General features: G+C 32.6%; 1 protein-coding gene across 1 annotated transcript; it reads right to left on the bottom strand.

Annotated features, from left to right (window-relative positions):
* Nucleotides 1–3074: 3074 nt before the first annotated feature.
* On the bottom strand, nucleotides 3075–16652 carry LOC111884766 (GDSL esterase/lipase At1g28580). Its single transcript, XM_023881086.3, has 6 exons — nucleotides 16365–16652; nucleotides 16036–16260; nucleotides 12504–12652; nucleotides 12127–12403; nucleotides 11721–11966; nucleotides 3075–3260 (listed from the first exon to the last, which is right to left on the bottom strand). The coding sequence occupies exons 1-6, from the start codon at nucleotides 16609–16611 to the stop codon at nucleotides 3220–3222; spliced, it is 1185 nt and encodes a 394-aa protein (XP_023736854.2). The 5' UTR covers nucleotides 16612–16652; the 3' UTR covers nucleotides 3075–3219.
* Nucleotides 16653–25564: the final 8912 nt, after the last annotated feature.

Genomic DNA, 25564 nt, shown 5'->3' on the forward strand with positions numbered 1-25564 from the left:
GAGAACTAGCTTGCTCAATCTTAGCTCACTTCTTCATGTTTCTTCCTTCAAAAGCTTCAAAGAACACAAAAAAGCTCAAAATAAGAGAGGAAAGGATTTAGGGTTTCTCAAATATCAAGGAGGAAGATGGAGGCTGAGGGTGAGCAAACCCTAGCCTCCCCATTCCTTTAAATATGGAGACAAACCCAGAAAGTAAGGATTATCAATTGTCAGCTGCCACATCATGCCCTATACTGCCACATCGTAGCGACTTAAAAGAAATACGTGGACTGATATTTGACTTTCCACATCGTGGTGCCTCCCTACCATGTCGTAGCAAACCATAAACTATCAAAATTGAAAAATATAAAGTACCTCAGGATCTAGGTGTCACACACACACATACACACACACACACACACACACACACACATATATATATATATATATATATATATATATATATATATATATATCTACACATATATATAAGTTCAGATAAAACAGTAAATAGTGTGAAAACGTAAAAACATTATGTTTATGTTATTATTTTGCAATGAATGTTGTATATGTGTATTTTTGAAGTAATTTTAATATGAATATTAACGTTTGATTATTCATATATTAATTAGAATTTTATTATTATTATTATTATTATTATTATTATTATTATTATTATTATTATTATTATTATTATTATTATTATTATTATGATAAATTTATGTATATTCATTTTTGTAGTAAATTTTAATTTTAGTTTTAACCTGTGAGTATTCATTTATCAATTGTTGAATCATGACATAAAGCTGTGGATAAAAAATTTATTGTAGAATAATAACATAAAAGTAGTGTTTTTATGTTTTCACACTATTTACAATTTTTATTTGAACTATCCCTTATATATATATAAATATATATATATATATATATATATATATATATATATATATATATATATATATATATATATATATATATATAGCAAAGTTGTAAAAAAACATACGATGTTAGCTAGTCAGTGGACTATATTAGAGGATTAATCGATTAGGCCGTGATTAATCGAGGACTATTAATTGCTAATTTATTGATTTAAAAAAATTAAATATAACTAATATCATAATAAAGCTCATAAATAACTATAAGATCATAATAAAATAGATTAATATGATTAATAAACCACTAATCATTCCTCAAAATAGTTTATGTTGAGATAAAACTTTTTCAAAATGTTGAAATTTCATCGTTTTCTACTGTTTCATTCATTGTGTATGCATGAATTAATCGTTAGATGTCTGCTAGCCGGTTAAGTAACTCCTAGTGATTAATTGGGGGTATTATGTTCTTATTTTATAAAGTAAAACAAATCAAATATCTAAAATAATAATTTTGTTTTGTTGAAAACCAATCAAAAAATCTAAATATCCGAATCAAATAGTCTTATTCAAATTGGACAATTGAATAATACACTTGTATCAAAATCAAGGTTGTAAAAGTTGCAAAGCGGTAGTATGGCGGTCGACTTGTGACTATAGTTTAGTCGGTCTACTTGGGGATTAGCCAATACATAGTTAGAGACCCTAAATTTTAAATCAGTTATATATATATATATATATATATATATATATATATATATATATATATATATATATATATATATATATATATATATATATATATATATATATATATATATATATATATTACTGATTCAAAATTTAAGGTCCCAATCTATAAATACGACTAACACTGATCATCAAAATGACAAATGTAATCTATTTTGATCCTTATGACACAATTCATAGATTTCTGCAAGTGAAAGTATATCATAAAAAAATAAGTTAATATAACTAATAAAATACTAATAGTTTCTCAAACAGCTAATATTGAGATAAAACTTTTTAAAAATGTTAAAAAAATTATTGACTTTGAAAACTTCACTAATTATCTTGGCAATGATCAATCTCAGTTGCCACTTATTCTATCATATAGTTCCTAAGGATTAATCGGGAACTAATTGAAATTTTTTACATCATTGATCAAAATAGTAAATGGTATGTATCATTTTTTAAGTTGAGTTTTGACTAATGTATTAATGAAAGCTATCTACCGTTGCATTTGCTGCTAAATAAATGTAAAAGGTTTGTACTACCGACAGACTCTAATTTTGTACCGTCAAATGAAAACGTATTATATGTGATCAAAATCAAACATAAGAACATACATAAAAATAAGCATGAAAACGTACACAAAATTTACGTGGAAACATAAAGAAACGTTAATTTATAATGACATGTACATAAAAATAGGCAAGTAAAATTAGTTTTTTAAAGTTAACAAAAGGAAGTTCAAACAATTAAAATTGTATTATATGTTACCCGGCTCATGTGTAAGAACCATATATAAAAATAAGAACGAAAATGTAAAAATATTTTACTTTGAAATGTAAAGAAACTCGAATTTATATCAACACGTGCATAACAAAGCAAATTTAAAAAAATAATAATAAATAAAAAATGAAAATTTTAAATTGGCGTCGAAATGTTGAGTGCCTTGAATGACCGAAACATATGATAAACATGAAAGTCTAGAAAATTGAGGAGGTAAAAGTGACATTTTGTAAGGTTCAAAGTTGAATGGGTCAAAATAATATTTTTAAAAGTAGAGGGTAGAAAATATCAATTTACAAAGTATTTTTAAAATATAGGGGTGAAATAAATAAGATTACTTTTTATCACTACAAGGAATTGAGCAATTAGCAGCGACAAAAGACGCCGGTAAAGGGTAGAGAAGTCGCCGCTAAAGCTAATAGCGGCGACATGTCGCCGGTAAAGAGTCGTCGCTACTGCTTTGTCGCTATTGATAAGATTGTCGCCACTAATGCACCTGTCGCCGCTAATGCACCTGTCGTCGGTAATAGTGTCGCCGGTAATAACGTTTTTCATTTTTTTATATATTAACGATTTTGGGTATAATTAATTCCAAATACTGTTATAATTAATTATATACTAAAAATTATATAACAACATCAAATTAAATACCAAATATTGTTATAATTAATTTAATACCAAAAGTTTGACAATTCTAACAAGTAGCAAAGTAAGTTTTACAATTCTAACAAATAGCAAAGTGTGATAACAAGTATAACATACAAATAAAGCTCCTTCCTACATATCATCATCTTCGTTCCCATCATTTCCTCCTTGATTATTCTGTAATTGAAAAAACGAATAAAGTTCCTCCCTACATGCCAGGTCGTTGAGCAATGCCCGAAGATTTTCCAACTACATAATAAATAACAACATATATATAAATTATAAGTTAAATTATCAAACATACACAAAAACTACAAACATTATACTTTTATAGCATTTTACTATCATAGACTTATAATTTAAAAAAAAATTAAAATTAAAATTAAAATTTTTTTTTGTAATATTATACTTTTATAGCATCTTATTATATATAACACCAAAAATTAGCTAATTTTGAATTAGTCTATGAAATAGTAATAAAAAACTTGGAATTTAAAGGACTATCTACAATGGAATATACTATAATTCTGAAAATCTAAGACACATATGTTGCGATGGAATATACTATAATTCTGAAAATCTGTTAATTGGATATAAAATTATAATAACATACGAATGTAGTTCCACCAATGGGAATTGAATACGAAATTAAAGGAATATCTACAATGGATAATTGGATATCCATAAACACGTGGACAAAACTTTGGGATAAATATTTCTTAACTGAACCTTTATTCAAATTATGTAATAATAGCATTTTTTCATTCTGACGTACAAAAAAATTATATTGGAAATCAAAGAAATGGTGGTGTGTAACGTCCGTAGATTCGGGTTAGTCAATTTAGAAACGATAAGTATCAAAAATGACTTTTTGATGGAAGATTTTTTTAGAATGATTAATCTTAACCAAATTGTAGTATATGTCACAAGGTTTCTATGCATATAAAAAACGCCGAAATCCGAGTTATAACGAAGAAGTTATGACCTGTCGAAGTTTCGCGATAGAACCGGCACGACACAACGCGACGTAAATAGTGAATTTACGTTAGAAAAATATTTAGCCGAAATAATCTAAATGAGAATTGAAGATCTCATCGATAGTAGTGCAACGACGGAAAGACATACGAAAACGGATGTCAGATGAAGGAGTTATGAGTTTATAACGGAGTTTTCCTGTCCCGGCCTACTAAAAATAATATTAAAGTAATATAATTATAATATATTAAAAATAAATTCAAAATTAGTCAATGGAGTCTAAACGAGAGTTGTAGAGCATAATCTCACCTTCGCGTCGATATATAGAACGTCGCAAATGGAGTTTGTATGCGAAAGTTATGAATTTCTGAAGTTCGGGGCGCGACGTGGCAGGTCTTCTGACACCTCCGGGAGTCCCCCAGATGCAACTTGCGATGACGCATGCAGTGACGACCAAGCCCACGACGTGGCAAGGGCAGATTTTGCCCTATAAATAGATTTGAAGGGTCAGCCGAGTTTGGTTGCTCATTCTCTCATCTCTCACCTATATTACCTCGATTTACGTGCAAAGAAGTACCCCCGAAGCCCCGGTATCATCCCGAGACCCGAATCAAGTCCCGAAGCCCGAAGATCCCGAGAAGAAAAGAGTTTTCGAGCCGAAGCACTTCCCGCGAGAAGCCCGGTGTGTGAAGTGATCCCGGTTTCACCGAAAAATACTACTCTTAGAGCCGTAGTGCTGTCCGATCATCTTTTGATCAGGTAAGTGTATAGTTACTTTCTTCTAACACATAAATATGAAGTATTTGTTATAAAATACATGTTATGTGTTTATATGTTGTTGTTTATTTGAGATGAATTTGGAATGGATGTTTTATATAGTTTTTATATGAGTTAAACTGTATATGTATTATATATCTACAAATATGTCAGGTAGAACATGGGTAGATGAGATAGTTGGTGTGTGGTAAAATAAGATGAGATAAGCGATGATATATGAGTGGTATATTAGGATGTGATAAGCGATGATCGATGAAAGATGAGCGATGATATATGAGTGGTTAAATATGGTGAGAAGCGATGACCCAAGCGATGGCCACGTCATCTAGCAGAGTTTGGATGACAACCATGGATTATTCTAGACGGTCCATGGAACACTAGCAGGTTTGCAACCTGTAGGTGTGTGAACTATATGTTCATCAGATGTACTCTAAAAAAACCCATTGATATGTATTGCAAGTGGATTCCTGTGAATAATGCTGTCGATAAATGAAAGCTATGGATTTAGCACATGTTGTAAAAAAAACCCTAACAGCTATGGACTTAGTGCCTGTTGTATAAACCCTGGTGACGATGTGTCTTCGTGTATATTCTTTAGGATGAATCCTTAGGAATAAATGATAGTTGATTCTTAGGGTAAAACCTTAAGAAATAAATAAGAAAATGGGGATGGGTAATTGGGTTGATTATTTGATGATTAAATATAATAATTATATTATTGTGGGTTGAAAACCCTATATGCTCACCAGGCTTCCAAGCCTGACCCACTCAGTTTTCTTTGTATCACAGGTATCGATACGGATGTTGCTTTGCACTGAGAGATTAAAGGAGATGTAAATCAATAGTGTAAATGAATGTATGTTCTGTTTACGCTTATGTGTCTGTATCGGAACATGACATCCCGAGGTTTTATTATTAAATGAAAATACATTCCCTTTGAGAAATGTTTTGATAAGTTATTATCATATCTTGTTTTGGGAACAAATTCCGCAACCGTTTTCTTTAAAAGATTACTCTGATTTTAAAAACAAAGCATAAACAAATCGGTCTTTTCTGGCCGTGAAATTGGGGATGTCACTGTTGGTATCAGAGCATTAGTTTAAGCGAACTAGGAATTTGTAGGATTTCTAGACTTAAACTTAGAATGCTAATCGATTATTGTGAGATGAGTGTCTACCATATTTTAAGACACGAGCACTAGTATATTTTAGGAAAGTTGCCTAAAATGCTTTTATGTGCTAAATGTTATATGTTTGCCATATATGATATTAATTGTTCGGATCTATGGTCTGTTGCCGATCGGATCAGGAAACCTTATGTGTTTAGGATTCTAAGCGTATGACTACGATATTAGAACTAGCATGTAAACGTTTCAGAGTGATAAGGAGATTTATACGTCTATCGTAAATATAGCTTTCTTATATTAAATTCTTGCCTGGTACACAGAACGTCAGTTTAGGTGTACAAAACGTTATGGTGAAGACTCGTAGAGAATTGACTAAATGGAGGAAATGAAAGGCTTATGATAGTGAATGACACCTATCAGAAGATATTGTAAGACTGGTGTCTTGCCTTTAGTTTATGTCTGATAAAATAACGGAACATTTAGGGGAGTACGGTATGTCTAAAGTACACCTTCGATTGGCGAAATGATGGAACAATTGGTGTTATTCCTGAAGTTGTCCCATCGGATGAACTTTCCACCACCAACCAAGGTGAAGCAGGATTGATGACTGGAGATACGCATGGAAGAAGTCCTAGTAGAGTCTAGGAAAATTTTTTATGATTATTTGGACACATTCTTATGTGTTAAGTTGCTTTGTGATTTTAGGACTTGGGGACTGCGAGACAATACTTGGGATGAGTATGAGTAGGTGTGAATGGTAGTAGAGATCTATACTACCGGAAGCACAGGACTCACGCTTGGATCAGGGAAAGTCACAAGGTTACGAAGAAACTAGTAATTGATTTTGTTTTATTCAAGTGCGTCATTACTCTTGTTTCGGTAATGGCTAGTAGGATGATGGTTATTCTGACCCTAGTGGTCATATCAAATTGAGTCCGACTATGATGAGAGGTCATCGGGACACGACCCATCAGTTTGTTACAATAAATAAAGGAATGTATTTATCCTAAGAAGAAGATGAGTCCACAATAAGGATTTATTTTGTAACACGAAGGTTATGATTGAAAGTCCAACATAGTACGAAGAGCAGATGCAGGATTGAGCACTACCTGCTATCGAGAAGTCCAAGAGTTAGATACTCTGTCGAGGAAACATAGAACTTACAGTTATTATCTAGGATGAAGAGATAACGTATGGAATCATTATACAAGCCCTATTTCGTTGATGATTCCGGGATGTAATCATCCTAAGGGGGAGATAATTGTAACGCTCGTAGATCCGAGCTAGTCAATTTAGAGACGATAAGCATCAAAAATGACTTTTTTATGGAAGATTTTTTTAGAAGGATTAATCTTAACCAAGTTGTAGTATATTTCACAAGGTTTCTATGCATATAAAGAACGCCGAAATCCGAGTTATAACGAAGAAGTTATGACCTGTCCAAGTTTCGCGACAGAACCGGCATGACACAACGCGACGTAAATAGTGAATTTACGTTAGAGAAATATTTAGCCGAAACAATCTAAATGAGAATTGAAGATCTCATCTATAGTAGTGCAACGACGGAAAGACAGACGAAAACGGACGTCAGATGAAGGAGTTATGAGTTTATAACGGAGTTTTCCTGTCTCGGCCTACTAAAAATAATATAAAAGTAATATAATTATAATATATTAAAAATAAAGTCAAAATTAGCCAATGGAGTCTAAACGAGAGTTGTAGAGCATAATCTCACCTTTGCGTCGATATAAAGAACGTCGCAAACGGAGTTCATATGCGAAAGTTATTAATTTCTAAAGTTCGGGGCTCGAAACCCCAAAACTGTCAGATACCACGACGTGGCAAGCAGTGCCATGGCGTGGCAGGTCTTCTGATACCTCCGGGAGTCCTCCAGATGCAACTTGCGATGACCCATGCAGTGACGACCAAGCCCACGGCATGGAAAAGGTGCCACGACGTGGCAAGGGCAGATTTTGCTCTATAAATAGATTTGAAGGGCCAGCCGAGTTTGGTTACACATTCTCTCATCTCTCACCCATATTACCTCGATTTACGTGCAAACAAATACCCCCGAAGCCCCGGTATCATCCCGAGACCCAAATCAAGTCCTGAAGCCCGAAGATCCCGAGAAGAAAAGAGTTTCCGAGCCGAAGCTCTGCCCTCGAGAAACCCGGTGTGTGAAGTGATCCCGGTTTCACCGAAGAATACTACTTTTAGAGCTGTAGTGCTGTCCGATCGTCTTCTGATCAAGTGAGTGTATAGTTACTTTCTTCTAACACATAAATATGAAGTATTTTTTATAAAATACGTGTTATGTGTTTATATGTTGTTGTTTATTTGAGATGAATTTGGAATGGATGTTTTATATAGTTTTTAAATGAGTTAAACTGTATATGTATTTTATATCTACAAATATGTTGGGTAGAACATGGGTAGATGAGATAGTTGGTGTGTGGTAAAATAAGATGAGATAAGCGATGAGCGATGATATGAGTGGTATATTAGGATGTGATAAGCGATGAGCGATGAAAGATGAGCGATGATATATGAGTGGTTAAATATGGTGAGAAGTGATGAACCAAGCGATGACCCAAGCGATGGCCCTGTCATCTAGCAGAGTATGGATGACAACCATAGATTATTCTATACGGTCCATGGAACACTAGCAAGTTCGCAACCTGTAGGTGTGTGAACTATATTTTCAGCAGATGTACTCTAAAGAAAACCCATTGATATGTATTGCAGGTGGATTCCTGTGAATAATACTGTCGATAAATGAAAGCTACGGATTTAGCACATGTTGTAAAAAAACCCTGACAGCTATGGACTTAGTGTCTGTTGTATAAACCCTGGTGACGATATGACTTCGTGTATGTTCTTTAGGATGAATCCTCAGGAATAAATGATAGTTGATTCTTAGGGTAATTGGGTTGATTATTTGATGATTAAATATAATAATTATATTATTGTGGGTTGAAAACCCTATATGCTCACCAAGCTCCCAAGCCTGACCCACTCAGTTTTCTTTGTATCACTGGTATCGATACGAATGCTGCTTTGCACTGAGAGATTAAAGGAGATGTAAATCAATAGTGTAAATGAATGTATTTTTTGTTTATGCTTATGTGTCTGTATCGGAACATGACATCCCAAAGTTTTATTATTAAATGAAAATACATTCTCTTTGAGAAATTTTTTGATAAGTTATTATCATATCTTGTTTTCGGAACAAATTCTGCAACCGTTTTCTTTAAAAGATTACTCTGATTTTAAAAACAAAGCATAAACAAATCGGTCTTTTCTGGCCGTGAAATTGGGGATGTCACATGGTGGTGGAAATAGAACCTGTGGTGGTGGAATCAAAGAAATGGTGCAGTGATGGCGGTAGTCGTCGGTGTTGGCCGGAAAAGTCAATCAAAAACTGAAATTGAAAAGATTTTGCAATTAATAACTAAAGTAAGCTAAAATCAATGTTACAAGACAAAAGAGAAATTAATCTTTTGCTGGAAATACCTATTGTTTCTGGAAAGTAGTGGCTGTCGCTGGAAACGGAGGAGCCTCACCGGTCAATCTCAACTTTGACCGTCGGTATCTTCTTCAATGAGGCCGGAATCCTTAATTTCGGTTTCGCCGGAGGGTGTTAGTTGTGAATCGACGAAGAAGATGAAAGAAAAAACGCAGCAGCAGCGCGAGATGGAAGCGAACAGAAGAGAAAAGGAAAAGGGCGTCGATTTTTTTGGTTAATTACGTCTACCTTTAGCGGTGACACCTTTACCAGCGATAATTTTGGCTTTAGCGGCGACTTAACTCAATACCGGCGACACTTAGGAGGGAAACATAATCGCGCCATTTTTCCGACAATTAGCGGCGACACGGTTAGGTCTTTACCGGCGACTTTTGTCGCTGGTATTGCTTTTGTGCATTCCTCGATTATCCTCGTCGTTGGATTAGAAACACGATCAAACGGTCTTAATTTACCAGAATGTGAAAGCGCGGATCCATGTCATGAGTCATTAGCGGCGACGCCAATAGCGACGACACCTACTTTTAGCGGCGACAATTTGATGTGTTGCCGCTAAAAGTAGGTGTCGTCGCTATTGGCGTCGCCGCTAATGACTGTATTTCTTGTAGTGTATGTCCGTTCAAATATTCAAAATATATTATATGTAACTACTTTCTAAATATAAAACTTATATAAATATAAGAACGAAAAGATTACGTTGAAATCTACACAAACTTGAATTTATAACGTCACATAAAAAAAAAGTATTATTTTTAAATGAACGGAATTTCTAAATTTACATAAAAATATTAACCATCTTGAATTTATACTGACACATACATACAACTAATGATAAATGTAAAGTTTAGAAAATAAAATCGGTGAAAGTGATATTTTTTCAAGTTCAAAAAATAAGTGGTCAAAGTGACATTTTAAATAGGAAATGGATAATAAATATTATTTTACAAAGTATTTAAAAATATATACAAATAAAAAAATGTAATTTATGAAAGTTAAGGGGTTGCAAACGTTGGTGGAAGCATCAACGTTGCAAATTAATATATAGTGTAATAAGAAATCAAACTAATTCAATTGGGAAATTGACTTGTTAGGATAATTAAATTTTCGTTTTGTTTATATTTTGTAACTTTTATTTTGTACACATTTAGGTAACAAACTTATTAGAAATGTTCCCATATGAAAATTATGACTGACTGTAGCAAGTTACAGCTTACTTGTCGTATATGTGGCAAAGCTAATTATCGAGGAGGGTGGTGAATTGGTTTTGTTCAAATCTAAGCAATTTGTAAAAATTGTTCACATAATATCAATTGGTAGTTGAAGTCCGTATTTGGAGTCAACTGTAGTCTACACCATAAACCTTTATTACGGCTAAGAGCTTCTCACGCAAATCAAATGCATGTATATTTATTTCTTTTATGCATCCGAGTTATATTAATAAAGTAATTAGAGTTCATTTTTAATCTTCTTGTCAGATACATCTAACTTGTCGACATCATCAAGGTGAAATTTTAAGATGATCTAAGTAAACTAAGGTATTTCTCGTACACCTTAAGGGTCTAAATACACTAAGGTATTTCCCTTAAAACCATGAAGTCCCTAGGGCCTATATGTTTACCCTTTTAGAATTTTAAAGGTGTACTAGCTTACTTTAGATGATCGATTTATATGGTACTATGTGCTAGTTTGTTGCTTGTATTTTATTACTTGGTATATGTTAAGAGTTTTTGCATTGGTATTAGTACATTAGGAGTAATAATTGGTGACAGTAAGTGGTTTAAGGTAACAAGAGTGGAGCGAATGTTCCCGACTTCAACTACTAATTTAAAATTTTAAAACAATGGTATTATGTGAACAACTTAACAAGTTGAATGGTTGAATGTGAATAAAAAAATTGTCTAGATGTAAAAAAAACAAATAGTTCATTACCTTAAAAGGTAGTTAATTATCTTTGTCACGTACGCATAGGAGACATAAACTGTAATTTGCTATAGTTGGACATAAACACTTTCAAAAAGTTTGTAACTTATATGTAAAAAAAAGTTATCCAAATATTAACACTTCGATAAATTCATTACCCAAACAAATCAATTTCCCAATTCAACTTGTGGGTAAAATAATTGTACTAAAAATCATATAAATTAAAATACATTATTTAATCATATCTATATATAATAATAACACAAACTATTTAACATCTTAATTTAATTATTAAGAAACATCCCTTTTCCCATGTTTAATTGGTTGTACCCAAAGGCTAGAATAAGAATAGAGAAACTTTTCAGTTTTTAAATAGAACTTGACAAACCTCCTAGCCATTGTAACGTTGAGATAGGACATAAAGTGTTGAACTGAGGAGTCGTGTATGGCCCTTCGTATATACTCTTGAAGATAACTTTGTAGGCAGCTTCCGTTAAGTGTAACCCATCCCAGTTAACGTATGTATCTGGCTGTGCACATGAAGTGGATGATGAGTCTGCACAAGCTATTGACGGGTTGTAATTAAACGGTCCTCCACCTCCACAGCATGCCTTTAGCGCTCCATTTGTGAATCCTATAACATTCCAAAAATTAGTAAACAATATTTATCCGTTACATGTGGATACTTCATATGAAACATGCAACAATCATTCAGGGAGCTTATAGCATATCAAGTTGCAAGGTTTTGGCTATAAGAACGACGTATTCATGTCTAAAAGTAACATGTTATGTACCAAATTTGTTTGGAGAGCGAAAAAATTGCATGGCAGCATTGTAGTAGTCGGCATAAATGATGTTGACTTCAGGATGAAGCTCTCGTATTTGTTGTAATTTTCTTTGTAGAAGTTCATTATGGTACTCAGCAAACTTGTTTAACGTGATAATGCATCCGGTTGAATTGTCATATTGGACATTATCAGAGCCATAAAAGATCGTCAAATAAGCAGCAGAACATCCAATTGGTAGGTTTCCTGGAATAACAAGTGTTTGAGCTCCTAGCTCAATAAGCTCCTGTGTTTTTCATCATATCCAACCCTCAAACAAAGTCTTGTATATATAATTGCATACAAGTACGACCAAAACAAAATATATATTTTGATTATATTCTTACATTGACTGCTGAAATGATGGTGTTAATAACAAATGGAACATATGTTTCAACCTCATCGATAGATTTTCCCGCAACTAATGCATGATTGTAATCGTTACCTCCAATTTCTCCCATGAGAACTAAAGACTGTCCAATTAATTGTTTGCAGTCTGCAATAATTTATGTAGACATTTATAAAAGACTGATCAATATTACTTAAAGTAATCTATAAAAAGATATATAACCATAAGATTAATTACATAACTTAGCATTAATAGAGTACTTTGCAAGTTCTTTTATGCATTGTAATCGAAATCATTTTAAAGTCTACACTTTTTTTCATTTCAATTTACTCCATATGAACCAAAACGAATTTTCAATTTAAGATTCCCATAAATTGTTATATACAAATAATTTTGTCCCGGCAATGAGAGCCTAATTGTGCAAGGTTCAAAACGTGTCACCCTCAAAATATGACTGTTGCTCTGATATTTACCGTTGACGTAATGGGTGCTAGAGTAGGTTTAACGTAGGCTGTCTAAATAGTGATATTTACCATTTTTTTTTCATATAATTTGCGTTTACAATTTTCAATTTCATGTGATTTGATTATTTACAATTCTAATAAAAGCTTCAACCCAATTTGAAGGCCATTTAGGTGCATATCTCTCCAAAGCCATGTGTGTCTTTTATAAACCGAGTTAAAGAGAAGTACCCGTTAATTACACTATAAAGTAGTTGAGTGGGTCTTCACCAAGGACCACACATTGCATACTGATAAGATTTTACGAGATCCGACCAACTTTTATTGCATTAGATTAATACAGCATAAAGAAACGTGGTAGACAGGCCAAAGTTGCCCTTGGTGAATATATGAATTTTAAAATCTGTTGAATATGTGGCTAGACATGAGATATGAGTTCAATATATATATATATATATATATATATATATATATATATATATATATATATATATATATATATATATATATATATATATATATATATATATATATATATATATATATATATATATATATATATATATATATATATATATATATATATATATATGAAAAGTAAATATGTGGTTGTTATGTACCTAAGCTTAGGTATAGAACTTTTTAAACGACGTAGTTTTAAACAAAACAAATCCGATTTCATTTTCGCTTAATTTTGCTTTCATATAATACCATTGAATTGAGTTGAATTATAGAATGAAAAAGATCAATCATAAATCTTTTTATTTCAAAAAAGAATCATAGAAGTTTATTGTGAAAGTAAAAAACAAATATATTTTTAACAAATATAACTCAAATATTTTGTCCTTCAATTGAAAAACTATATCCAATAGTTTGTGAAAAACCTTGATTGAGTTATTGCATGTTCTTCTTTTATCTTTTATTGTATTAGTTTTTATTTAAAATTTAGTAAGGTTGATTAAATGGTCATTACTTGTAATGCTTTAATTTCTTAGATACAATGAAGAAAAATAACATAAATTCAATTGGTTTAGCAAGTAACATTATTAAAGAAGAATGATAAGCGAGATATATATCATTATTAGTTTGGATATAACTGATCAAAACTATACAGTTTTGACGGTTCTATATATAAGCTTAGGTACATAACAACCACATATTCACTAAGCCCTATATATATATATATATATATATATATATATATATATATATATATATATATATATATATATATATATACACACACACACACAAACATTTCCTATTACCTATTATATTAATGTATTTAAATGAATCAAATCGTACAGATTTAGTTCATTGCGACCAACACGTTAAATCATACTTGGTTTTTAGATAATAATTAGTAGTAAGTTACTACCCTCACTCGCGCGCGCGCGGGGGGGGGGGGGGGGGGGGGGGGGTGGGGCACGAAAATATAGGGAGTAAAACTGAAAAATGCAAATATAGAAAACTATTGTGGCCAAAGTTTGAAACTCAAAACCTTTAGGGACCAAAACTGCAAACACCTAGTGTGATTTTCAGTACGGGCATCTTTGAAGGTGTGCGAGACACGATTATACATGACCTAAGTTGTGGATGGAGCCCAATTTTATATATGATTAAGTTCACAATATAAAAATCCACAATCCAGTAATCAAAAAGGCAAAAGCATGTCTATTTTTCAATTCCAATGGCTAACGCTACAATTAAAAATTACAACAATTCACATTTAAAAAAGTTGGGCTTAAAATTAAAATTGCATTTGGGCTAGCTAATGTAAATTTAATGTACCAAAATCTTACATTTTGTTTAAATTCTAAGCTTCCAAATTCGCAGCACTATAAACTTCAAACGACATTATTTGTTTCTTGGTTTTCTAATTCTACTAGAATTTATCTTTCATTTATATTGCACTCTCGCTCTACTTTTTTATTGTTAACTTAATGAAACAACTACGCATTTTACTATTCCTAATCTCTATATCAGACGACATCCTATTTTATGTTCCGATTGTTGTTGTTGATTAACGAATGTAACACACTAAAAAACATATTATAAATAACTAATAATGCTATGAGAGTGTCACGATTCATTTAACCATATAAGATTATATTTTATATTATTGTTTTTCTTATTATTTTATAACATTTATCGAGTTATCGTCGTATGGACAAAAAAAAATTATATATATAAAAATTTTATATTTAGGGCCCATTTTAGTTTTTGCATAGAGCCCTCAAAATCTACGAGATGCCCCTGCCATGAGAGTGCTAAGGGAGGTGTAAAGTGAGCAGCTACACATTCTGTAATTTATTTTGGGGCCTAGTTTTTTTAATATATATATATATATATATATATATATATATATATATATATATATATATATATATATATATATATATATATATATATATATAAACCAATGCATTTGAAGATATTTAAATTATCAAGACCGGTCCTGCTATGAGTCCAAATACTATTTGTGTAATGGTGAAGATTGGTTTGATTAGGGCATGAAAGACGTATAATATGTACATAACTTAAATCTAATATGTTATGGACATAGTTATAGAACTCAAATCTAATATGTTATACTGTCAATTTCCCTTAGATGATATTGGCTTAGACGATGGTCTCAGGTGGTGTGGTGTTTGTGATTTTTTTTTTTTTTTTTTTTGAAAAATTTTGACCGGAAAAAAGTTATTAATTTCTTAGGTAATTATTGGTTTTCAAAAGAAATATTTATTTGCTCATATTTAACACTTTGTTGTACATCATATATCATGTACTTATTAACACTTTCCACATATTACTTATGTAAGTTGTAACCTACATTAAACAATTTCAAAAATTTTGTAGATATATGATGTGAAAAAAAATTAAAGATCGAACAAAATGAAAATTTTATTAACTCAAGTGTCATTTTAATTAGAAAACAAACAAATGCAATCACAATGTCGCAGTTTTCTGTATGCCACGTTTTAAATTTGATATGACCTTTTTATGTATTTTAATCTTTAGAATAAAATACTGTATTAATTTAGGTGCATGTTGGTTTGACTTAATTACCTGAAACGGCAGAGCAAATAGAAGATAACGAATCTTTGAACCATCCCAACTGAACTCCCAACGATGCATTCGTCGGAATACTAACCCCTCTTGCTTCATGAAACGACGAATCCAACGCCGTCGCCCCCGCCACCGCAAAATTCACTCCTTCTCCCAACTCCGTCACGTGGACGTTCGTCTCGCTTCCCAGAGACGGTGGTACCAACGGCAGCCCAAGACTCTCAGCTTCAAAACAAACAAGAAAAACTAATTCACTCACTGTAGAAGAAAACATATACAGCCATAATAAATGCTCAACAAAGAAATTCTCATGTCTTCGTATGCATTACCAACAAAGTCGATGATCAAACGTCCATTAGAACAACGTCCAGTGGGTTTATTGAAAAACGTTTCGCCATAAGGTGGAAACAAGAAATGGGGTGGCCGAACGTTGGATTTAGAGGCCATTTCTTTTAGGTTTCCGGTGTCAGCAAGGGAATCCCCGAAGCTTATAATTGACGGATAACATGCATTAGTATAAACGTTACAGGAAAACAAGAGCATTAAAATGGGGAAGAAGGTTGATGAATTTGCCATTAGAATGGGTTGAAGGAAACAATCTGATTTACGGTGTTAGAAAGCTTGGTTGGTGATCATTTATAAAGAAAAATAAAGTTTGTTTGCTTCAGATATACACTTGGATTATGACACGAGTCTTGTAGTGACTTTTGTGAAGTTACATTATTGCCCTTTTATGTAGTTGATCATTCCATACGGCTAATTAAGTCGATGATAGTAGGTGACCCAGTTCATTTAGGTTCAGATATTTTTCTTGGAAAGGTTACCATACAATTGACACAAATTTTTAAAAACTATGAATTCCTAATTCAAGCATTTACTGCAATATTGTATATGTAATATGTCTCTTCTTATGGTTGTCTTTTAACACCACGATTAGTGTTAGAATTATTTAAATTGTCATGTTTACAAACAAAAAAACGTTTATAAGTTAACTTTTTGAAAAACAACTTAGACTAAGGGGGTGTTTGGATTAGTTTTTTAGTTTATTTTAAACGTGGTAGACAGGCAAAAACCGCACCACAATTAAAATTAACCGTAAAAACCGCATAAACAACAACTGATAAACCGCAACCGCAATAAAAACTAATGGTGAGGTTTTCTGTTTTTCAAAAACCGCAAATTTGCGGTGCGGTACGGTTATTAGTTTTCAAAAACCACACCGCACCGCATATATTATATATAATTTTTTTCATTAATTATTAATATATTAAATATTAAAAATAAGACAAGTTTCATGTTGGTTTTTTGTTACGTTTAATTTTGAAAAATGGTGAAATTAGACAATTTTAAAATATTTATTGTTAATTACTATTGGTTTGAGGTTTTCAAGATATTAGTTGTTTGTGATTTAAGTTAATTGTCTTATACCTGATGGTTTTTTTTCATTACAAGTAATATGTTTGAACTCTTAAAACTGTTTGTTAAACTGTGGTTAAAAAACCACACAAAATAACTGCAACAAAAAAAAACAAACAAAACCGCACTGCAAAATTAACTGCCTAACCGCACTGCAAAAATAACTGCACCAAGCGGTTTTGAAAATGGATTAACCGCATTTGCGGTTAGTGGTGAGGTTTTGACTAATAACCGCACCGAACCGTACCGCGCTCACCTCTAGCAATAAGCATGGGGAGAGGTGCTTATTAAAATTAGCTTATTTAGCTTAATAAGCTGGATTTTATCCAAACACTCAAATTAGCTTATTGTGAAAATAAACAATAACCACCTCTTTTTTTCCTATCCAAACACCCCCTAATTTTTCAAGAATACTAATTATTAAACTTTCCAAAGATATCGTTAACTAATTTTAAAAGCATATTATTCTTCTCAATATCATTTTATGTTATTTTGTATCCTACGACTAGTTTATGGGTTAATTCTTATCAAAATTTATTTTTTATCGGTTAGCTTTCGATTAGTAAGATAGACATTCTAAATACTAATTATGAGTTGTTTCTTTTCAAGAAAAAAGCACAATCTTAATTCAAGACATGCGTATATATAGATCGATTAAGGAAAATACTTAAAACTTTGTTTTGGATATTTTTTCGATATTTATATATAGTATAATGGTATTTTTGACTGAATAGTGCATGGGAAATACGAGTATTGTCTTGAAATATTCCTATGCATGAGAGAAGTTCTCCGAGACTAGGAAAGGAGATTAACAGATAGGGTCAAAGTTGTCATATTTAATTGATCAATCGTGATTTGACAACTATACCCCCAATTATATCAAAGGCAATAAAACAAAACTCACCTACTCCCTTTTCTATCCACTTTTTTGATTTCCGACCATCGAAAGTAATTTACAACCACAATAAGAATTCCTATTGTTTTAACATACAGCTTTCATGTTTTCAGTGGTTGTAAAATAACTATCATAACTACAGCTGCTAAGATACTAAGTTTATGAGTAAAAGAGCGTTAACAGTTTATCAAATTTAATGTAGTTATTTGTACGTAATTCAAAAAAGAAAACCTTTGTTTCGCAATAATATCAGCGTCCAATAATAGTTAAGGCCGTTAAAGAAGGAAGTTAAAGAAATATACATAATTGAAACTTGTAAGCAATGCATATGGCTCTCGTCGTAATCAAGATTACAACAATATTTGTTTGAAAAAATATATAAAAAGTCTCTAAGCAATAATTGTCACCATTATCACACCATTTCTTTCGGTTCTATCTCGAAGACTCGAAGTACATAAATGCCAAAACTTTTCTCAGAATAGATATGGTGGCGGAATAGACAATAGCTTAGTCCAGAATCACACATACATATTCATTATTCATTTCTTTCTTTATGGGCCTAGTTTTCTATAATGTTGCGCATAGGGTAGTTCAAGTTTTTAAATATATTATCTCAAAATATAATTCCAAAAAATTGTAACAAAAGCATACCAATTTTTCCAAAATACAATCATTTTTTTTCATAAAACATTAAAAGTCTTATTATCAGAAACAATAACAACCATTCAAAGTCTAATAAAACAATAATAATAATCATTCAAAGTAATCTAAACCACTATTAAAGTTAAACAGTATAACTTGTTAGATGTTCTTTAAACATTTTTAAGACATCTATTTCATGTATTTACATATATTTCATATATTTCAGGACCTTTATATAAATTGATGGAACATTTTAATTTGAAAATTTTTGGATGGTTTTCAGGTGGTTTGAAGTTTGGAACACATTTAAGATGTTGTTGGGGAGTTACGGTTCAAATTTCTTGAAGATCGATGTTGATATGTAAAAGTTGAATTTTCGAAGGTATATACGTTTATAGTGAAGTTAGTTAATTTATGACATTCGTAATTGTTTTATGAATAACATAAATAACAAATAATGTTTGGTTCTTAGGTCATAATTTGTTGTAATCATAAAATCACAATTTTTTGACGTTTCTAAGCTTGTGGAAAGCATTGGGTATTGTTGAGAATATTTATGGAATCTAATGCAACTTTTTAATCTTCTCTAAAAACTTATTTGGATTAGGGGTTAATAAAGTTAGGTCTAGTTACTTATTTTGACTAGATAATTTGACAAGTAAAATAAAAGTATATTATTAAACATATTACTTATTTCTTGAAATTTAAAAAATATACTTATTACAGCATAATGTACAATCTTATTAAGCTTACAATCATAGTATCTTTACCCTATCTTAACCCTAACCTCATCAACACAATGTCAAAAAATTGTACATTATGCTGTAATAAGTATATATATATATATATATATATATATATATATATATATATATATATATATATATATATATATATATATATATCAATTTTTTATTTTTAATGATGATATGATTCTTGATGAAGGACTATGGAATGGAAGATGGAGCATTTGGTGGGGTGTTTGATGGTGATGGAAGGAATGGTCAAATAGTGAGTAAATTTGTGTGAAATAAGTTGCCATCATTGATCATTAACTAAGGAATTCCAGCATAACAAAGGGGGAAACAGTAATTGAAGATGATGAAAATGAGTCCAAAGATTTCCAGATTTGGAGAGATGCCCGTTTTGGTTTCTTCAAAGTCATGTACAAGGAGAGTATTTGACAAAATCTCATGTTAATATTAGTTATTGCTCATTTGCCATCATCTATTTTACTGTGTAAAATTGTTCAATGATTTTCTTTTGGATATTGTGTTTGAGTTGTTTAGAGTGGGGGTATTTTTGTAATTTTGAGAGTGTTGTATTATGATGTAATGTGTGATAATTGTGGGCTTTTGTATTTTGAGTGCTCATGATTTTGAACCAGGTTAATTTATTGAAAAGCTTAAAGAGGAAAGCAAACATGTATTGATTTCAATTTTTTTGCCACAACACGTGAAAAGGATGCTTGAAAAAAAATAAAATAAAAATTTAAAATAAAGAAAATAAGAAAGCAACTTGTCCTAATTTCAATTTTGAATAATAAAATAAAAACAATTAAATCCTCCTTAATAAATGAAAGTTTTTTTGACACGTGTCAATCTCTCATGAGTTTTGACACTTGTCATTTTGTGGTATTTTTGAAATAAATATTATCCACATGTCAATTTCTAGGTTTTTCTAATTTTTAAAATAAAAAATTTACATAATACCTATATATGCAAAATATTAAATGTAATAAATATGATAGTAATTCTAATTAATACATTTATTCTTTCCTTATTTCAAAATTTTGTTTAAAAAAATACTTAATATTTATATTTTAATATTTAATTTTTTTAATCAACCCGTGTAATATACGGGTTTTACACCTAGTATATATAATAAAAAGATAGAAAAGACAAAATACTGAAATAGCCTAAACTTTTTCAAAAGAAATAATTTAAAAAGTTGAGTCATTATAACCATTGAAATTGTAAGTGGAGCCTCCAACATCATCATTTACCACCCATCATATAGTTAATTGGAAAAAAAAAAAAAAACAAAAAACTATTTACAACAAATTAAATATTTGTCGCCGATAAATTGTGTGTTTTTAGGAACATTATATGCTTTTGGCTTGATACGTTCATACTCAATTATTTTATTTAATAGTTGTTATGATAATTTTTGTCAAACCATCTTCACCATCAACTTACCAGCTTTTTTCAAATTCAACATGGAATATAGAATATGTTAAATATCAACATAATTTTATTTTGAATTCAAAACAATAACGTTATTTTTTAAAAAAAACAACAATATAGTTTTATTTTCTTTTATGGGAACCAACAAAATTTTGTTTAATTTGATTAAAAATATATTATTAAATTAGCAAAGTGTAATTTTCATCAAATTGACAAAATTTGACTAAAACAGTTAAGAATAACCAAAATCGTCAAAAAAAAAATCATCGGTTCAAATAACCAGAAGATTTGTTTTATTTGTTCGTGCAAAATAACCAAAAATGACAAAATCCGACTGAAACTATTCTTGGTTAACACTAACCAAACCAGTTGAAATGTTGTTTTTTGTACTTTTTTGTGATTGTTTAGATAACCAAAATATTTGTTTTATTCCATTTAAAGAAATATAAAATTTGATTTAAACGGTTAGAAATACCAAAATGGTTAAAATACCTTTTTTTTCTTCGTGTTATGCCATGGTTCAAATGACCAAAATAATAATTTTATTTAATTTTCTTGAAATGAGAAAGGATTAAAATCACAAAAAATTGCCTTAAATGGTTTGGATGGCCAAAACGATGAAAACACTTTTTTAACATGTTATGTTATGGTTCAAATGATAATATCAACGAGATTAATAATTATTTGGTCAGTCGATTCGGTGGAAAAGAAAGAATTTACTATATTTTTTATGAAACTAAAGATGATGGAAACAACTTCTTTCCGATAGAATTCTTAAATTCGCTCACTTTTAGTGGTTTACCTCATTTACCTCATTATTACTTTCGGTTAAAAGTTGGAACACATACACATATTGTGGATTCTAGCATACTAATGTCGTATTTTTGATCTTTGATTCTAACATACAAGCACAGACTGTGACTCTTATTGATAATTGTTTAGATGTAGTAAACTATTTGCGCTAAAGAAATTAATCTCCTCTAGAAACAAATTTATGAAAGAAACTATTCACCACTCGTCGTTTGGCGCGGCTAAACAGCTAGTTAGAGCTATTAATATTACTAGTACCAAATTAGGTTAAAACTATTCAAACATCAATTCATGATCAGTTTAACATGATTGAAATGAATATCTCAAAATCTGATTTTTTTTTTTAAACCGTAGCTTTAGTTTATTTATTGCTTGTTAATCTTAACTATTATTCTATTTTGTTAATTAACGATTCCCCTTTTTTATTTTAATTGTTGTTTATTTTTGTCAAGTCAATCTATCTTATAAAAAGAGGTATATAACAAAGTTTTGTGTCCTTATGGATTCCATTTCTACACGTTATATTAGCCGTTGGTATAATTATAGAAGTATTTATATACCATGTTATTTGTAGTTTGACGACACCAACGAATTTGACATCGTTGCTAGACACACAAAAATAATAATTGTTTTTTTACAAAGATCTTTACGTACATGTATACTGTAATATCCCTATTTGGCACGTATCATAATATTGTCCGTTTTGGGCACCCGACATGAAAACTTCCCAAGGGATCACCCATCTAGGAATTGGTCTCGCTCAGGCACACTTAACTATAGAGTTCTTATGTGATTTGCTGCCCTTACAGATTTAAAACGTGTTGCAATAGGGAAGGTATCCACATCTCTTATAAAGAATGTTTAGTTCTCATTCCTAGTCGATATGAGATCAAGTGCAAGTAGCCACCCAACTTCACCCCTCTTTATAGGGTTCAGCATCCTTTTCAAACGCATCGACTCGTGCCCTGGCTTTGATACCATTTTTAATATCCCCTTCTGGAACGTATCATAATTTTGTTACTTTGGGCTCCCAACACGAAAGCCTCCTAGGAGGTCACCAATCCTTGAATTGTTCTAGCCCAGGCACAGTTAAGTGTAGATTTCTTATAACGACCCGTTCCCGGTATGTTAATTCATTGGTAATTGTTGTGAGTTTTGCAAGAGGGACTCGGCGAGTTCATAGCCTGACTCGCCGAGTAGGGTCGCGGCTGCGAGCACGCGTGAGCCGGGGACTCGGCGAGTCCATCCGTCTGGGTGAAACCCTAAATCCCCGGGTTGCCCACTATTTAAACCACCTTATAGCCCCATTCTCGCCTCCCTCACCCTGTGAACACTGTGAGAAAGAACCCTAATCCACCCTTGTGTGAGCTAAGTGTTTTGTGCCATTTTGTGAAGGTGTGAAGAAGGAGAAGAAGAAAGAAGCAAGGAGAAGAGTTGGAGTGCAAAGATCCAAGGGCAAATCTGAGTTATTTGAGGTATTTTCGGAGTTCCCTCTTGTTATATGCTTTAAACTTCCATTAGGGCTCTCCTAAGAGCTAGTTGATGCTTGTTCCAAGCCTTATGTTTGCTTGAATGCCTTAATAAGTCGGGATATCTTTAGATCTGAATGATGGGGTGTTGTAGAGCCCAGATCTACTGTCTTTTTGGAGTTACTTTGCATATTAATCATAGATCTACCCATTTTATGCATCCTTTAGCCTTATTTCCCTTATTCATGAGGTTGTGCACGTAAAGTTGGAAACTTTACGTGGTAAATCAGCTTAATGGACTCAGATCTATCAATTGTATGTGTTGGATTCAAACAAAATCGAGTAAAAATCAGTTGCATGGCGGCAACTCGGCGAGTCGGGAAGAACGACTCGGCGAGTTGGGTCGCGAGTTCCCGAGTCCTTCATTTTGGTCAGTGTCGAGTGAATCCAGTGGGTTAGAGAGCGGACTCAGCGAGTTGAGGGTAGACTCAGTGATGGAGGGACTCGGCGAGTTGTTCATACAACTCGGCGAGTCCAAGACAATCTTCTTAGGATCATGAACAACTCGTCGAGTTTGTTCATACGGCTCGGCGAGTCGGATGAAGATTGTCTGAGTTCTTGGATCAAGAGGGTACTCGTCGAGTCGATGCCTCACTCGACGAGTAGCAGCGTGTAGAACTGAGAAGTGAGAGTAGGACTCGGCGAGTTGGGTGACCCAACTCGGCGAGTCAGCCCAAAGAGAGTTGACTTTGATCTGGGGTAAAAGAGTCATTTTACCCAGTGCAGTGTTTAGTATTTGATTGAGTATGTTTATGGTCTTGTAGCCGGGGAGATACCGGAGCAGCAGCAGTTAGCCCTCAGAGCTATTCACTCAGCAGCCAGTTCACGAGGTGAGTCTCCTTTCAGTAGGATCGGGTTTACGGCCACAATGCCGGCCCGTGTAGTTATCAGTAGTCTGGTCTTTAGTTTGATGTAGTAGCTAGCTGGCTTGACGTCTTTGTGATTCAAGCGTATTTGTGTTATGTGTTCCGGACTTTGGTCCGATGCAGTTAGTTCCGGACTTCGGTCCGATGCAGTTAGTTCCGGACTTTGGTCCGATGCAGTCAGTTCCGGACTTTGGTCCGATGCAGTTAGTTCCGGACTCCGGTCCGATGCAGTCAGTTCCGGACTTCGGTCCGATGCAGTCAGTTCCGGACTCCGGTCCGATGCAGTCAGTTCCGGACTCCGGTCCGATGCAGTTAGTTTCGGACTTTGGTCCGATGCAGGGGACAAGGTCCCGGTCAGTTCCGGACTTCGGTCCGATGCAGTTAGTTCCAGACCTCGGTCTGATGCAGTGGGCCAGGCCCAGTATGTGATTTATATGTATTGTATGGTATGTGGTAGTTTGGGGGAGCTCACTAAGCTTCGTGCTTACAGTTTCAGTTTTGTTTCAGGTACTTCCGCTTGTAGAGAGAGGAGCTCGGAATGATGGCATCGCATACACCACAGCTTCAGCTTTTATCCTGGGAGTTGATTGGTTATTGATTTTTACATACATGGATATGATACAGTTTTCCGCATAGTGTTTTTATTATGATTTTGAGATACATCATGTGTGGTTTATGATATGACACTCAGATTATGGTTTTTGGTTATGTTGAAAACGAAATTTTTGGGTCGTATTTTTGGGTCGTTTCAAGTTGGTATCAGAGCCCTGGTTTGAGGGATTCGGATACACTTCCGGGTGTATCTGAACTCAAACTAAGGGGAAATAAAAAGATTTTTAAAAGGAAAATGTTTTCTAAAAGAATTTTGAAAGCACTTAGAAAGAAAGAAAAAAAAACAAAATAAGGGTGTGGTGCATGCGATCAGCCGAGCTCAAGTAAGTACTCCCAAATTACCCATACAAGTTATTTGTTCAGTTTCAGTTTAATAGAACAACGTGCTAGTATAGGACTAAGGATCTAGGAGGATGCCTTATGTGCCTGCTTTATGTGTTACATCCTTATGAGTATTGCATGCTAGTAATGAGTAGACAGCAGTAGGATAGCCTGTTTAGGTTATGCCTAATAGTATGAGCTTAGCACTGTATGCTAGATCAGTTTCTCGTTTGAGAATAGTTCTGCCTGAGT

The sequence above is a fragment of the Lactuca sativa genome, chromosome 4 (assembly GCF_002870075.4).
Source record: "Lactuca sativa cultivar Salinas chromosome 4, Lsat_Salinas_v11, whole genome shotgun sequence".
NCBI classification, from domain to species: Eukaryota; Viridiplantae; Streptophyta; class Magnoliopsida; order Asterales; family Asteraceae; genus Lactuca; species Lactuca sativa.

Bases quoted from the DNA above. Each gene is read 5' to 3' on its own strand.
- LOC111884766 (XM_023881086.3), bottom strand. From the start codon at position 16,611: ATGGCAAATTCATCAACCTTCTTCCCCATTTTAATGCTCTTGTTTTCC. The intron at 16,261-16,364 runs GTAATGCATACG...TTTGTTTTGAAG, and splicing joins TTTGATCATCGACTTTGTTG to CTGAGAGTCTTGGGCTGCCG. The intron at 12,653-16,035 runs GTAATTAAGTCA...AAATTATTGCAG, and splicing joins TATTTGCTCTGCCGTTTCAG to ACTGCAAACAATTAATTGGA.